Source organism: Mustela nivalis (genome assembly GCF_964662115.1).
Source record: "Mustela nivalis genome assembly, contig: HAP1_SCAFFOLD_2728, whole genome shotgun sequence".
NCBI lineage: Eukaryota > Metazoa > Chordata > Mammalia > Carnivora > Mustelidae > Mustela > Mustela nivalis.
Window position 1 is genome coordinate 3,129 of NW_028133937.1, and position 16,053 is coordinate 19,181.

The 16,053-nt window shown below is 51.9% G+C and overlaps 1 protein-coding gene across 2 annotated transcripts; it reads left to right on the forward strand.

The window, feature by feature from the left end:
• Positions 1–201: 201 nt before the first annotated feature.
• Positions 202–10,343, forward strand: BEND3 (BEN domain containing 3). Of its 2 annotated transcripts, none has more exons than XM_082751219.1 (2): positions 202–301; positions 7,717–10,343. In XM_082751219.1, exon 2 carries the CDS (start codon positions 7,732–7,734, stop codon positions 9,967–9,969), a length of 2,238 nt encoding a protein of 745 aa, XP_082607345.1. In that variant the 5' UTR covers positions 202–301; positions 7,717–7,731; the 3' UTR covers positions 9,970–10,343. The 2 variants fall into 2 exon arrangements, with proteins under 2 accessions (XP_082607345.1, XP_082607344.1); XM_082751218.1 differs by lacking the exon at positions 202–301 and adding an exon at positions 653–704.
• The last annotated feature ends 5,710 nt before the right edge of the window (positions 10,344–16,053 follow it).

Below are 16,053 nucleotides of genomic sequence, written 5' to 3' on the forward strand. Positions count from 1 at the left end.
CAGGAGGGACTGGATCCCTCACTCCCAGCTCCTGGGGAGGCGAGCCCCACAGTCTCTGATCCAGCCCGGAGGAACAGGAAATCGTTAACCTGGGAGTCCGATGCGGAGAGTTCACCACGGGGCCCTGGGCCAATTCCGTGGCCTCCCAGACTCTCAAGTTCCTCCGTGGTGATGAGAGCGAATTCTGCTCCTCTCGTCGGTTTCTTGTGTGTGAGGGAGCCCCGCCCAGGGCCTGCCCCGCATCAGCCCTCAGAACCGCCTGGCCGTTCTCCATCTCCATCTCCATTTCCCACCCTTCGAGGTCAGCATTCTCCTGCCTCCCTCTGCGTGCATCAGAACGGAAAGGGCATGGCATTGCCGAGGGAGACCATCCAACACCCTTTAGGACACCCCGGGCTGAGTGTCCTTGATTCTGAAAACCATGCAAGCCGGAGCCTAGACCGCCTTGCCTCTTCTCCCCGAAGCCCGAGGACCGGGGAGGAGGATGAAGGGTGGGGGTGGGATTTGCGTGGTTGGCCTGATGGCAAAGGTACGTCAGGTTCCAGCTCCCATCAGTGCTGACGACGTGTTCATGGTGACACTGAGTACAGTACTTAGAAGACACACAGAACCTCCCTCAGAAAACCTAACAAAAGGCTGTATAAAGACTTACTTGGCACCTCCCCTGGAAAGGGCTTCATAGCCAAATACAGCAGATGTGGGAGGTGAGTAGCCAGCATTTTTATTGGTAATCATCTTTTTATTTGCGGAATTGGGGGCGACTTTCAAGATCCGTGTGCCAGGCAGGAGTTAGCCTTGTTCTCCTGGGGCTTTTCGCTTCTTTGTTTGTTTTTAATTCTAAAGTGTCACTGTGTTTTGTTTTTCCAACTGGAGAATAGAAATGTCCTCTCCCTCATGTGGTGCAAACACTCTGAACACCTCCTCAGTGGCCATGGCTGTGGTACCAGCTGGAGAGTCACAGTAATTTATGTCACAGCCGCGGCGGATAGGTGCTGTGCCATTCCCACCGTAACGAGGCTCAGGGAAGGTAGTGCTCCCGAGCCTGCTCGGTGTGAGGCTGTGCAGTTACCCACCGTGCCGGGGGCCCTGAGGGCTGCGGGGGTGTAAGATGTGGGGAGAAGTCTTTGAAGATGTCCTGCCCGGACAGTTTGTGTCTTCTCCAGTGTAATTGCTCTGTCTCCCAGCTTCTTCCTTCAGGCCCCACAGCAGTTTCTACATCCGGGAACAGCGTAAGGATGACCCAAGGGGTAGAAACCATGAGGTCGGGGGGATGGTCTAGCTCCTTCCCTGGGTCCCCAGAGCCTCCCAGATGTCAGGCATCCCATCCTGTTCGCTCCCTGGGTCTGCGTGGTGGCGGAGAGCTCTTCCAGACCTTGTTGCTAACCGTAGCAGGTCATGGGATGCTGGCGATGATGGAGAGAAACATTCTGTTGAGAATGAAGAAGGTAAGCGCCGCCACTGGCTTGATCACTGATGTGGGAGCCCCCAGGGAGCCGACTCCTAGGGTCTGGCCTGGAGGCCGCACGCATTCTCCACCCTCTCTCCCTCTGGAAGGCGTTCTGCTCCGCGGGTGCTCTAGTCTGCTGACTCTTCTGGGCCCCGGTTAGCCACTCGTCATTGGCCAACCTGCCTCCTGGGACTGCTTGGATTTGAAGCCCCTGAGAAGATGTTTAATGCTTGAAGCGTCTCCATGGCGACCCCGTCCCTGAGACGCAGCTGGGCACGGACCTGTGGAATCTGCCCTCCATGGTCGCCTTATCCTCACATCAGCCCAACATCAGCCTCTTTGTGTTCCTGTCCCCCAGCGAGAGGTGGGGCATTCCCTCTTGAGTCTGAGGGTGCTAGCGGGGATCTGAAATGCCCCGACCGAGTCCAGGACAGAGGCTGGCACTGGCGAGCCGGAGCCCTGCGGCAGAGTTCCCATATGGCTGGAAGATGAGCCTTAGAGAACTGGGAACGGCGTCAGCCAGACAACCCCGTGCCAAGTAGCACAGATTTAAAGATTTCTTGATACTCCTAGACAGCTGAGCAGAGATTTTTATCAGCAGCAGCAAACGTAGCCAGCCCGTTGTCGCCTTGGCAGCGTTTGTGGAATTAATTGGAACACGGAGTTGACAGGACACCAGTGTGGGGCTATCTGAGAACCTTCTCTTTGGGGCTCGTGTTGTGTTTTGTGTTGCATGGTGTATCTAAGGTCTCTGGGAGTGAGGAATGTTGCCCTCTGCTGGGACTCTAACTTAATTTTTTCTTCCAGCAAGTTAGCCAAAACCGTTTCTATTTGATGGCAGTGTTTCTAATGTGCTTAGTAGAAACTGAAATATTTTTATTAATGATCCTGAACAGTGAGAGTTATAGAGGGGATTTCCAGTTCTGATATACCCTGGCCTTCCGCCTGCCGGAGGAATGTGGGGGAGCGCAGTGACTTCTCTTCGTTACTGGTGTTGAGACAATTGAACCAGAAAACGTTCTCTGGACTTACACTCCATACCGGGTGTTAAGGAGGGCATCGTGCTCTCTAGAACGCGGTACTTTTGCTGCCTTGCATGTGAGTTTCTAGTGACCTCTGCACAGAATCTTATTTTATGATGTATTAGTGGGATCACTTATAAGGCAAAGACCCTTGTTCTAAAATAACTCCCAATGTATTTATCATTTTTTTAATGACTGCCATTAGAAACTCAAATTCCTCTATATTTGAGGAATGAAAATACAGAACATCATGGCAATCTCATGATCCACAGGACATGCAAAATTATTTCGGTGTAATTGAACTTAATGGTGAATACTTGCTAAAATTTAATTTACAGCCTACAGGAATTAGCAAGTAAGACACTTGGAATTTATTAGGGCAGTGTTTTTTGTTTAAAGCATGATAGGTTTTTGTTTTTTTTTTTAAGATTTTTATTTATTTATTTGACAGACGGAGATCACAGGTAGGCAGAGAGGCAGGCAGAGAGAGAGGAAGGGAAGCAGGCTCCTCGCCAAGCAGAGAGCCAGATGTGGGGGCTCCATCCCAGGACTCTGGGTCATGACCTGAGCCGAAGGCAGAGGCTTTAACCCACTGAGCCACCCAGGTGCCCCAGGGCAGTGCTTTTAAGATTTTACTTATCTATTAGAGCAAGCAGGAGTTGGGGGGCAGAGGGAGGGGGGGAAACAGGCGCCCCGCTGAGCAGGGAGCTTGATGCAGGGTTTGATTCTAGGACCTGGGGCCCATGACCTGAGCTAAAGGCAGAAGCTTAACTGACTGAGCCATCCAGGTGCCCCCTACGGCAGTGCTTTTCAGCAGTGACCCACAGCGGTAGTTATAACAACTTATAACAGCTAGAACTACAGCTCACGTATATGGATTTGTATGCAAGCACAGAGCAACAGAACTTTCCCAAGCTTACTTGCTATATGCAGTGCACCCTGCTATTCCCTTCTCCCTGCCTCTTTTCCTTCTTCTGCCTTCCCTTCTTTCTTTCTTCTTATGCTGGTTATGACCCACCAAATCATCTTCATCATTTACTAATAGGTCACAATCCATAGTTCCATACCGTGTTGGGATAAAGATTTTCATCTCCATCCCCTCCTTTCTCAAGTTTCTGAGGTGTGTGTGTGTGTGCGCTAGTGTGTGAGCCTCCCTCCCTTCATAATCCTCTGCTTTCTGTCTGGTAGCAGAACAAAAGACCTGTAAAGAGCTTAAAACCACACCTTCAGCGGGGTTGGCCCATACCCCTCCCCTGCCCCCAGCCATGAGGGCAAAACTGACCTCGAAGTGCCTTCTGGGAGTGACTTACCCTGAGGCAGTGCAGGGAGGTCCTCCATTTGTTTACTGGCTGAGAGTCATCTTTACAGCTAGTTTAATAAAAGGCCCCCCTGTATTACCTCTGCACTGGCTTGGGAATAGTAATAATAATTATATTCTAACAGTGAATATTTATTAAGCACTTACTATGATTCAGACAGGGCTCAGTGCTTTCTGCACATTATCTCATTAAGTCTTCATAACTACCCTGTGAGACCTACCATTATTTATCCCTGAGTTTCTAGAAGCCGAAGCATGAAAAACCATTTGATTTGGCCAAGGTCACAGAAGACAGGCTGAGTGAGCTAAGATCTTACCCACGCTTTTATACCTCTCAACAGACATGTTATTCATAAAGTTGGTGTCCTGTCTGAGCAGCTCCTCTTTCTCAAGCATAGGTTTGAGAATGGCCAAACGCCGTGCCCTGCTTTAGCCATCCAGGAGTCTGGCGGACACGTTCATTGAGCAGGTCTGTGTCCCAGGCACTGTGCAAGGTCCTGGGTGGGGCTAGACTCAGGAATGACCCGGTCACATCATGGGAGCAATTCTGCAGTGTGATGATGAGGACACGGCCGGGTGAGGAGACCCCAGGAGGGGGAGGGTCTGGTGGCAGGCCATCTGCGCTAGGCTCCCCCCAGGTCAGCGGGCCCCTGGTGCTCCGTCCTTGAGAAGCGAGTGCCCAGGAGGAGGAGCAGGGGAGGAGGGCCAGGGGCCGCCTCTCAACAGTCATCAGCTTATACAAACAAACCCTGAGGAAAGTATTGGCCAGCTCTGTGGGATCGTTAAAAAGTACCTTCAGGTACTTATGGAGTAAAGTAGCTCTTCTTACGCATGGTTCTTATCAACAGAGAGGCAGGAGAAAAATTAACCTCCCTCTATGTGAGTCAGATTTTTCCATTATTTAAAAGAGAGGGTCCAGGAAGTAATTCATTAATTTAGAATATAAAATGAAATATAACCTGTGGGTGGTTAAAAAAGATCAAAGTCATGTATGTTAATGTGGCCTCATGCTCTGTTTTCACCTGAACCCATGTGTTACTCACCTGCCCTCATAAATAGGGCCTCTTGAGTTTGTCTTCTCCCTGCCCTTTTTTAGGCTACATGAGAAAAACTCGTCACATACTGTTTTCTGCCGGCATTCATTATCTGAACACTTACAGGTGACATTGAATCTGCCTGAGGCCGGTTGAGATGAGGCAAACTGAGAGCAGGTGCTGTCTTCCAGGCCTTGGCCACTCAGAGAGGACCCACAGCACCTGGGAGCTTGTTAGAACGGCAGGCCCCGGGGGTGCCAGGCTGGCTCAGTCAGAAGAGTATGCAGCTCTCGATCTCAGGGTTGGGAGTTCGAGGCGCACACTGGTTGTTGAAATTACTAAAAGAAATGAATGAAAGAAACTAAGTTAAAAGAAAAGAAATGTGGCCCAGGGACCAGAATCTGCATTCTAACAAGATCCCAGGTGATTCATACATAGATTGGAGTTTCAGAAGCACTAGCCTTGGCCACCTTCCACCAACCGTATTCTCCGCGGGTGTGCAAGTATCCCAAGGAGGCGCGTTGTTCCTCCTGATTCTGCAGTTGCCTGGGGCACACGCCTGTCAGTAAGAGCAAATACTTTGTGCTTCGGCCCTGTGTGTTCCTTCCCCTGAGGCCCACCCGCGCTCACCAGTTAGCTTTTCTGCTTAATTAAACCCTCAAAAAATAAATTCCAGGGAGGGCTTGGGTCAAGTTTAACATTTGTAAAAACCAGCCTTACGAAGTTGGGTCTGAGATGAAAGGAATGGCACAGTATCTGAGAAGCTCTGACATCTGTGTGTATCAGGAGGGCATCACCACGATCGAGATAACACGAATCACCAACTACCATAAAGTTTGCATGTGCCCCTTTGCCTCCTTCCTCCACCCCCAGGTCCCCACCCTATCGATGTTTGTATTTTCTAGAAATTTCTATGAGTGGAATCCTATCGTAGGGCCTCTTTTGTTTGGTTTCTGCTAGCATAATTGTTTTAGACTCATCGTGAGTACTGTATCTGTTCTGTTGCTGAGTAATACTCCATTGTATGCATATAGGACAGTTTGTCTGTATACTTGCTGATAACATTTTGGGTTGTTTCCAGTTTGGGCCATTTACAGTTGGGACTCCTGTGAGCATTGGTGTGTAAGTCTTTGTAGGATCATGTGCTTTCAGTTTGCTTGGTAGATAAATATCTAAGCATGGAATACCAGGATTATATAGTCTGTGTATATGTAACTTTTTAAGAAACTACCAGCTGTTTTCCAGAGTGGTTACACCATTCTATAGCCCCACCAGCAGTGTGTGTGAGTTTTGATGCCTTCACATCTCCAGCACTGGGTATCGTCTTTTCACGTGTACACATTCTGGTAGGGATGGTGAGGTATCCCCCAGTGGCCTAATAAGTGGTACTAATAAGCATCTCCTTTTTATATACTTATTTATTTTGACAGAGATCGATAGCAAGAGGGAGAGAGCACGGGTGGGGAGCGGCAGGCAGAGGGAGGGGTAGGAGCAGGGACCTGGATGCAGGACCCGCTCTGAGGACCCTGTGATCGTGACCTGGGTGGAAGGCGGACGCCTAACCGACTGATCCACCCAGGTGCCCCTGTCTATTTTTTTCTCTTACGGATTATGCTTGTGGTGTCATAACTAAGAAATGTTTGCCCAAGCCAAGGTCATAAGGAATTTCTCTTAGTTTTCTTCTAGAAGTGTTAAAATTTAAGTCAGGTTTTATATTTACATCCACAATGCATTTTTTTTTCCTTTTAAAAACACATTTTATTTATTTATTTGACACAGAGAAAAAGATCACAAGTAGGCAGAGAGGCAGGCAGAGAGAGAGGGGGAAGCAGGCTCCCTGCAGAGCAGAGAGCCCAATTCGGGGCTCAATCCCAGGACCCTGAGACCATGACCTGAGCGGAAGGCAGACACCCAATGACTGAGCCACTCAGGTGCCCCCACAATGCATTTTGAGTTCATTTCTTTACATGGCACACAGAGGATGGGCATTGGGGTTGTGTGGTTTTGTGTGTGTATATCTAGTTGTTCCAGCATCATCTGCTGAACAGATGATTTTTTTTTTCTATTGGGTTCCCTTTGAGCCTGGGTTACAAATCTCTTGTCCTTATATACATAAAATGTTCAGGGCCTGGCGACAGGGGAAACCACTGGTGAAAGCACTGAGAACTTTGGGTTCTCAGTTGGCCGGGGTTGGTGGCTATCTGGTGGTGGAGCTGGGACTCAAGCTTTGGGGTCTTTAAAGGGGATCTCGAGCTTGCCCTGGTGGGGAGGGGTCCAGCAGAATGGACTTGCACAGTGTGCGTGCCATTCCTTGGGTGAGCTGAGGAGATAGTCCCTGAAATGAGTGTGTAGAGCTTAATTCTCTCACCGCCCTTTGTGGAGCAAGGCAGAGGGTACAGGGCAGGTAGCTTTGTAGGTGGGTGGGAGAGGCGTGAATGCATTCCGTGCAGTGGCTGCCTTAAGACACTGGGGCTTAATTGTCTCCTGCAGCTCTTTGAGAAAGGCTGCAGGGCCAGCAGGAGATGGCAACTCAGAAACCTGCAGACCCCGTCACCCTGTGCAGCCCACAGCTGCATGGGATCTGGGACCTTCTGGGCCACCCCTTTCGCAGTCTGAGATAAGAGGTCACGCTGGGCAGTGGTAGAGTTGCCGCAGACCCCCGTTCTGTGCTCCCCATGTCTCACCTCAGGGCCTGAGCCAGAGCCTCCATCAGGGACTAGGAGGAGGGAGCTGCTCTGTGCGGGCATGTAGGGCTGTGTCAGCTGTGCCTTCCTGGCTGGGCAGGGTGAGACAGGGTGAGGGAAGTGGTTCCTCACGCACGTCCGGGGGGGGGGGGGGGGTCGGACCCACGCATCGTGTAGTAAATCAGAGCCTAACACACTGTCTGTTTTCCAGGCCCTCCTCGCAGGCATGCGGAACCGTGAGAACAGCTCGCCCTGCCAGGGCAATGGGGAGCAGGCCGGCAGGGGCAAGAACCTGGGCTCCACATGGCCTGGCGAGGAGGAGCCCTGCGGCGACATGAGCACCCCGTCCTACAAGAAGCCCCTGTACGGCATCTCACACAAGATCATGGAGAAGAAGAACCCTCCCGCTGGTGACCTGCTGGGCACGTATGAGCTCTTTGACAAGGCCAACTCCAGCAACAGCCCCTCACCCCTGCGGCTCCTGAATGAGCCGCAGAAGCGGGACTGCGGCAGCACCGGGGCGGCAGCCACTGCCGACGGGGACCCCAACATCTACTTTCTGATCCAGAAGATGTTCTATATGCTTAACACACTCTCATCCAACATGTCTCAGCTGCACAGCAAGGTGGACCTGCTCTCCCTGGAGGTGAGCCGTATTAAGAAACAGGTGAGCCCCACTGAGCTGGTGGCCAAGTTCCAGCCGCCCCCCGAGTACCAGCTCACGGCGGCGGAGCTCAAGCAGATCGTGGACCAGAGCCTGTCGGGTGGCGACCTGGCCTGCCGCCTGCTGGTGCAGCTCTTCCCCGAGCTCTTCAGCGATGTGGACTTCTCCCGCGGCTGCAGCGCATGCGGCTTTGCAGCCAAGCGCAAGCTGGAGTCGCTGCACCTGCAGCTTATCCGCGACTATGTGGAGGTCTACTACCCGTCGGTGAGGGACACGGCTGTGTGGCAGGCCGAGTGTCTGCCGCAGCTAAACGACTTCTTTAGCCGCTTCTGGGCGCAGCGGGAGATGGAGGACAGCCAGCCCAGCGGCCAGGTGGCCAGCTTCTTCGAGGCGGAGCAGGTAGATGCCAGCCACTTCCTGGACAACAAGGACCAGGAGGAGGCCCTGTCCCTGGACCGGAGCAGCACCATCGCCTCAGACCACGTGGTGGACACGCAGGACCTCACCGAGTTCCTGGACGAAGCCTCCTCCCCTGGCGAGTTCGCCGTCTTCCTCCTGCACCGGCTCTTCCCCGAGCTCTTCGACCACCGGAAGCTGGGTGAGCAGTACAGCTGCTACGGGGACGGCGGCAAGCAGGAGCTGGACCCGCAGCGGCTGCGGATCATCCGCAACTACACGGAGATCTACTTCCCTGACGTGCAGGAGGAGGAGGCCTGGCTGCAGCAGTGCGCCCAGCGCCTCAACGACGAGCTCGAGGGCCTGGCGCTGGACGGGGGCAGTGAGGGTGAGCCGGCGCGCGACGACTGCTATGACTCCTCCAGCCTGCCCGACGACATCTCCGTGGTCAAGGTGGAAGACAGCTTCGAGGGCGAGCGGCCGGGCCGGCGGTCCAAGAAGATCTGGCTGGTGCCCATCGACTTCGACAAGCTGGAGATCCCGCAGCCCGACTTCGAGGTGCCGGGCACGGAGTGCCTGCTCAGCAAGGAGCAGCTGCGCAGCATCTACGAGAGCAGTCTGTCCATCGGCAACTTCGCCTCGCGCCTGCTGGTGCACCTCTTCCCCGAGCTCTTCACGCACGAGAACCTGCGCAAGCAGTACAACTGCAGCGGCTCCCTGGGCAAGAAGCAGCTGGACCCGTCCCGCATCAAGCTCATCCGCCACTACGTGCAGCTGCTCTACCCGCGCGCCAAGAACGACCGCGTCTGGACGCTGGAGTTCGTGGGCAAGCTGGACGAGCGCTGCCGGCGCCGCGACACGGAGCAGCGGCGCTCCTACCAGCAGCAGCGCAAGGTGCACGTGCCGGGCCCCGAGTGCAGGGACCTGACGAGCTACGCCGTCAACCCCGAGCGGTTCCGAGAGGAGTTCGAGGGGCCCCCGCTGCCCCCCGAAAGGAGCAGCAAGGACTTCTGCAAGATCCCCCTGGACGAGCTGGTGGTCCCCTCGCCCGACTTCCCGGTGCCTCCGCCGTACCTGCTGTCGGACAAGGAGGTGCGCGAGATCGTGCAGCAGAGCCTGTCGGTGGGCAACTTCGCCGCGCGGCTCCTGGTCAGGCTCTTCCCGGAACTCTTCACGGCCGAGAACCTCCGGCTGCAGTACAACCACTCCGGCGCCTGCAACAAGAAGCAGCTGGACCCCACGCGGCTGCGGCTCATCCGCCACTACGTGGAGGCCGTGTACCCGGTGGAGAAGATGGAGGAGGTGTGGCACTACGAGTGCATCCCGAGCATCGACGAGCGGTGCCGCCGCCCCAACAGGAAGAAATGCGACATCCTGAAGAAGGCCAAGAAGGTGGAGAAGTGACGGCTGGGTGCCCCCAGGGACTGTGCGTGCTCTCCGAACGCACCAGGGGCGTCCGCAGACGCGCACCTTACGCGGCGGGGAGGGGCTCGCTCGGTTTGCACACGTGGACACAGGAGGGACAGAAGCTTCACGTTTGTGTCTCCTCCTCGCGACTTTGAGTCCCGTGTCCCCAGGGTGCGGCCAGAATCCGGGGGAGCGGAGAGGCCTCGGGAGCCGGCCCTTCTCTCCTTGGCCGTGTCTCTCCATCCACCGCCCCACCCCCTGCAACTCCAAATGCATAGTCAGCGACTCTCTTGTTCCTCTTCCCACATTTTACATCTTCCATTTTTATCCATTTTTTTAATTAAAGAGAAACCCTTTTTAAGAAAAAAAAATCATTGGGCTCTTTGGGGGCCATTTTACTTAAAAAAAAAAACTATCTTTTAAATATTTGAAACAAAGTACTGTAAGATGCCTTCGGTTGCTGGGACTTTTTTTAAAGATGGTTTCAGATTTATGAAATTTTTAGAAATGCCACGTTCCTGCATGATGGCTAATAATAACTTCAGGTGGCATAGAGACCAATTTTACTGACCTTGTCTTTTACATATGACTTTGGAAGAATCAAGATGCCCCTCGGATGGCAGTCGAGGGGATGGAGAAGTGTGACCTCCTTTGCCTCGGTGGTTGCACCCTACCTTCCGCTGTGGTGCTGAGGAGGGGGCCTGCCCTCGCGACCTGGCCTGTTCCCCGGGCCGTGTTGGTAGAATGCTGTGCCCGCTCTCTGTAGATGAGAACACTGGATGATGATGATGATGATATGAATGTAGGTAGACGTGGAAACACGTACGCAGTGTCAGTTTGAGCTGTGTCCTTCCACTGCCCCCTTCCCTCTCTCCACAAGGATGCTCTTTGGAGGGGCAGACACATTTCCTTGGAAAAGAGTGTGTGTGACTATTTGGCTTCTTGTTTGATTTAAGGATGGGCCCCTTCTGGGCTCACCAAATCTGTTTACTTTCCGTGTGTGTTTTTGTGCAACACCCGGGTTTTGGGAGCTGTCTGGTGGCTTCCCCCCACACCTCAGTGCAAGCCCCTCCTGTCAGTAGCGCATCCTTGTTCCTCAGGGCAAGCCCAGGCCTCGGGCCCTCTTGGGGATACCTGGCATTGGAAGGTCACAGGTCGTTCAAATGGGGCTCCCCTGTCCCCTCCCAGAGTCCACTCAGCTGTCATCTCAGACCCCCAGAAGCTCTGTTACCCTATGTCTCTGGCCAGTCCCCTGGCCTCAGAGTAAGACATATCTTCTTTCCTCACTGGTTGGGAAGGTCACACCGCCAGTGGCAAATTCTCCGAGACATCAATCAGGAAATTCCCCAGAGGTAAAGTTCTGAAAAACGATATTCTTTTACCCACCTGACCTTGGGTTCCAAAGCCCTAAGAGGAAAGGGAAACAGTGTCACCCAAATCAAATACATTATACCAGAAACTTGGAAAATGAACTTAATCACAAAGGGTGGTCCCAAAACCCTTGTGGAACGTTGCAGAGTTAATAATCTAGTGGCTTAATGTTTGCTACCTTAAGATGCAGAAATAATAGAAACAATCTGTGAATTTTCTCTATACAACTGATAAGGACTTTAGTTCTGGTGGCTATATGACATAATTTTGCCTGTACCCAGAGGGCTTTTTTTTTTTTAATGACAGGATTTTGAGCAATGTAAAGTTGCCAGTCTGATTTTAGTAAATTTGTTTTTTTTTTTTTTTTTTTTTAAGATTTTATTTATTTATTTGACAGACAGAGGTCACAAGCAGGCAGAGAGGCAGGCAGAGAGAGAGGAGGAAGCAGGCTCCCTGCTGAGCAGAGAGCCCGATGTGGGGCTCGATCCCAGGACTCTGAGATCATGACCTGAGCCGAAGGCAGCGGCTTAACTCACTGAGCCACCCAGGCGCCCCAGTAAATTTGTTTTTAAATGCCATTTACAGATTATTTCTGTTGAAACTGCAGACCCAAATTATTGAAATTTAGAAATGCACAGGGACATAATGACTCTCACATACAGCCACACCCACGCACATGTGCACACACATTTCTTCTATCTAAAAAACTTAAGTGGGATGAAGGGGACCTACATGAGCAATGAGCTCAGCCTCTTTGTGCCTGGAAAGAAGGGACTAGAGCAGCCAGGAAACTCACTTTTTCCCCCTCACTTGGGCCTTTCTCTATGCCTTAGTCTCTCCAACACACACACGCATGTGCGTGCCCCTGCGCACGGCCTACCCAAAGATGGCAGTGGCGCTCTCGCCCGCTGGCCCTGTGGGTTGGAGAGTGCCGTGGGATTTGTCCTGGTCTCTAGGATGTGTCCGAGAGGATTCCAAGCCATGTGAAAATTGCCCTGCTTTCTAGAGGGTGGACTACGACCCTATAACTTCAGAAGCACAATCATTTTATTAATAATAAGTCCTGTCTCCCCATGTTAGAAAAATCAACACGTTCTAGGGATGAGATGTGTTTCTTCACAACCTAGAGCATGTTCAGTTTTTGGAAACTGCGTTTTGGTGGTTTCCTTAATACCTTTCCTGCGTAGGGCCTCCCCCCCACCCCGCCCCCCACCACCGCACCCCCAAATCTTAGAGTCCCTTTTAGTGAAGAAAGGTGGACACACTCTGGGAGCTGTTTCCTGTCCCTCCGGACTGTCTCATCAGGAAGTACCTGCAGGTCCTGCGTCTGTCTGTATGGCCTCCTCAGTTCTCTGGCCATACCGGCGGGCCCCAGGGCAGTTTTTTACATGAAGCAATAGAAGTACAAAATACTTACTTTTTCAAAATTTAATATTTTCCGTAAAATGTGTTGGTAAATCCCTTCCCCTTCCCATTCCAAATTCTTCATTTTTTTTTTTTACTTGTTTTTGTTTTTTTCCCCCGTGTATCTGGAGGACTAAAGAATTAGCACAGACACATTCTGATGTTAAGGAAAATTAGCAAGTCACGGTAGCTGGTAGTGTCCCTCGTTCTCTCTGTTAGTAAGTTTAAAAGAATGTATGAAGGTAGTCATGAATGTACTAAGTGTTCTAATCCTGCTTCAGTCCACTTGGGCTGTGTCTACATGACCACAAACATTTGACAGGGAATAAAGTCGTGTCTAGTGTCATGGGCGATAGTGTGCCCCTCTCCCTTCGGTGTTGGCCCCAGATCTTCCTTTCTTTTTATGTTTGGGTTGGAGGGGTTACCACATCTGCAGCAATCATCCACCAACCTATGGGATCTACTTAGTGGTGAAAGAATTCACTGTTTAAATGGTAAGAGTCACTGGCCTGCCCACACCACAGCACGGCCACTTGGGTTCCTACAGAGATGGCCTCGGTTTCCACCCCACCCCACCCCTGCACCCTGCAATGTTGGCTTCTTGTCCAGTTGCAGTGGGGTCTCGAGACCCCTCATGAGATCTCGCACCCTGCCTGGCTGTGTGGGTAGGAGTGCGGAGTGGAGGTGGGGGCCCAGGGCCGTTCATACCATTTGGAAATACTTGCCTCGTGTAGATCCAGCCTTAATGTTTTTCTGACATCCTAGTGAAAGCAGACCCTGCACAAAGTGGATATCAGAGTTAATACTGTGAGGAGACAAAATAACGAGAATAGTTTTACCAAAGATAATGAAATACCGCATAATGTCTGCATTTTACCATTGATTTGAGTGCGTCCTTAGAAAACTGAATGTAACAAAAACCCAGGACATTTTTGGAAATTGTATGCTCTCTAGCAAACTTTGTGTGAATTTTTATACAAGCACTGTTTTATGAGTTATATAAAATGTTATAAAAATAGAAAAAATACGGTCTTTGTAACATCTTGTTTTCTTAGGGCCCAGGTCGCTCAGAGCCTGTGTTGGTCTAGTCTTTCCTTCTTTCTGTGAGGCCTCCCCAGCCCCTTCCAGGGGAGGATGGGAACGGGGGTAGGGGTGGTGAGGGGGGTAGGGGGTGTCTCAGCCTCTCAAGCTTCTACGCTCAAGGGTGACCGTGACACAGTTCACAGGATTTCAGTTGGCTGCAACTGAATGACAGAAATTGCCAAATAAATCCTAATCCTTTTCTACACGAACCACTTCCTGGCCACACAGTGAGAGGCGCATGTGACCTTTTCATAACTTTACTGGTCAGGTGCCAGCCCAGCCCTGCGACCAAGGACCAAGCCTGCACCCCCACTTTCAACCCCCCCACCCCCCGCCTTTTTTTTCTCTCACTTTGGAGTAAATGGGATTTAGTTCCTCAAAGGTAACATATTATTAACTGATAACAAGCAGTTACGTGTTTTTTCTTACCTCTCCTCTTCGGCTAATTATAAATTACTTCATATTCATAGTAAAAATACCTTCGTGGCCGAGGGTCACGAAGATAGAAACTTGTGGCTGGTGATTGGGCTACTTTTCCCAGGGACTCTGCTCTGCTGTGAATCCTGATGTGTGTGTGTGTGTGTGAGCCTCATCAGCAGGTTAGGGCCAGTCGGGGGCTGGAGTAACAAGTTTAAGCAAGACTTGAAGGAAGACTAAATTCTTTGCATTCTGGCTGTGGGGTATGTTTGTTTTCTGCCCAAAAGAGAAGTCACAGAATTTCAGTATCTGTGAGCTTTCTTATAAAATCTAGTTCTCGGAGATAAGAACCACACATGAACTTAATTATCACGATCACTGGAATGGTGACAGGCAATGGCCTTTTTGGGGAAGCTTCTAAACAAACCTAACTGTCCCCCACCATCCCCTGCGGCCAGTGGTGAGAAAGGCGTGATCAACACTCCTTCCCTACGCGCTGTGACGGCCCCTCACATTCACCAAGTACATACATGTGCCGGCCACACTGCTGAGAGCCCAGCCTTAATGATGGTCTCAAAAATTCTATGGTGGGGGGGCGCCTGGGTGGCTCAGTGGGTTGGGCCTCTGCTGTGGGCTCAGGTCATGAGCTCAGGGTACTGGGATCGAGACCTGCATCGGGCTCTCTGCTCAGCGGGAAACCTGCTTCCCTCTCTCTCTCTCTGCCTGCCTCTCTGCCTACTTGTGATTTCTCTCTTTCTCTCTGTCAGATAAATAAATGAAATCTTAAAAAAAAAAAAAAAACCTGCGAGGTAAGTTCCAGAATTGTGTCTATTAAGAAAGGTATGGTGTGGCCCTGAGGGGTGCATATACTCTCTCCTTTAATTCTCCTAAAAACGAGTGTCTTGGGAACCATGATTTGTGTTGTGGTGAGGAAGCAGAGAGAAGTAGGTTTCTTGCCCAAGTTTGCGCTCCTGGTGAACTGCGGTGTCAAGGTTTAAACCCGTTGGTCCGTTTCTGCCACAGCACACCAGTCTGGCTGCTGAACACCCTCTGAGCCATAGCACACAAAGATTCAGATCCGAAAACAAGTGCAAGTCCTGGTGTCCTTGACCACCCACGTTCTCTAAGCCTCAGTTTGTCTGATCTCCGATGTGGGTGTCCTGGTTTCAGATCTGTATGAGATCACCGGTGACTGTGGAGAGAGCCCTGTTCTGGGACCAGGGAGCACACCCGGGAAGAGTCTGAGAGGAACTGCCAGGGATCGGATTCCCTTGGGGCAGACCCGAGATGTCCCCGTGAGAGTGGCGGTGGGCTTGTCCTCAGGAGCAGGGGCGGGAGGGACGCAGCGGAGGCCAGGCAAGGCCAGGAGCTAAGGTGTGGGTCTCCGCTGCTGTCCAGCTCCATCCCATTCTGGAAAGCCCTAGAACTACGGATTGTTTGGCTGAATTAGTCCCAGGTGAGGCAGAGGGGCTTGTTGGTCCTTGTTAGAGGTCTTCCCCAGGTTGGAAAAGGGCAGCTCTCCTGGCAAAAGGGCCAAGGGCTGAGCTCCAGAAGGGCTGCTGCAAGCAGGAGCGGTTAGTGGGCCCTCTGCAGTGAGAACCACCAGAGGGCATGTTAAGCCGACCAGTGGGCCCTATCCCCAGAGTAGGCTTCAGTGGGTCTGGAGGGGGCCTAGGAATTTGCATCCCTGCCAAGTTTCCAGGTGATGCTGGCCCTGCTGGTCCGCGGCCACACTCTGAGGGTCCCTGCACTTCACAAGGTAGGCTGTGCATGTCACAGAAAACCGACGGCTTAGCCCTTTTCCAA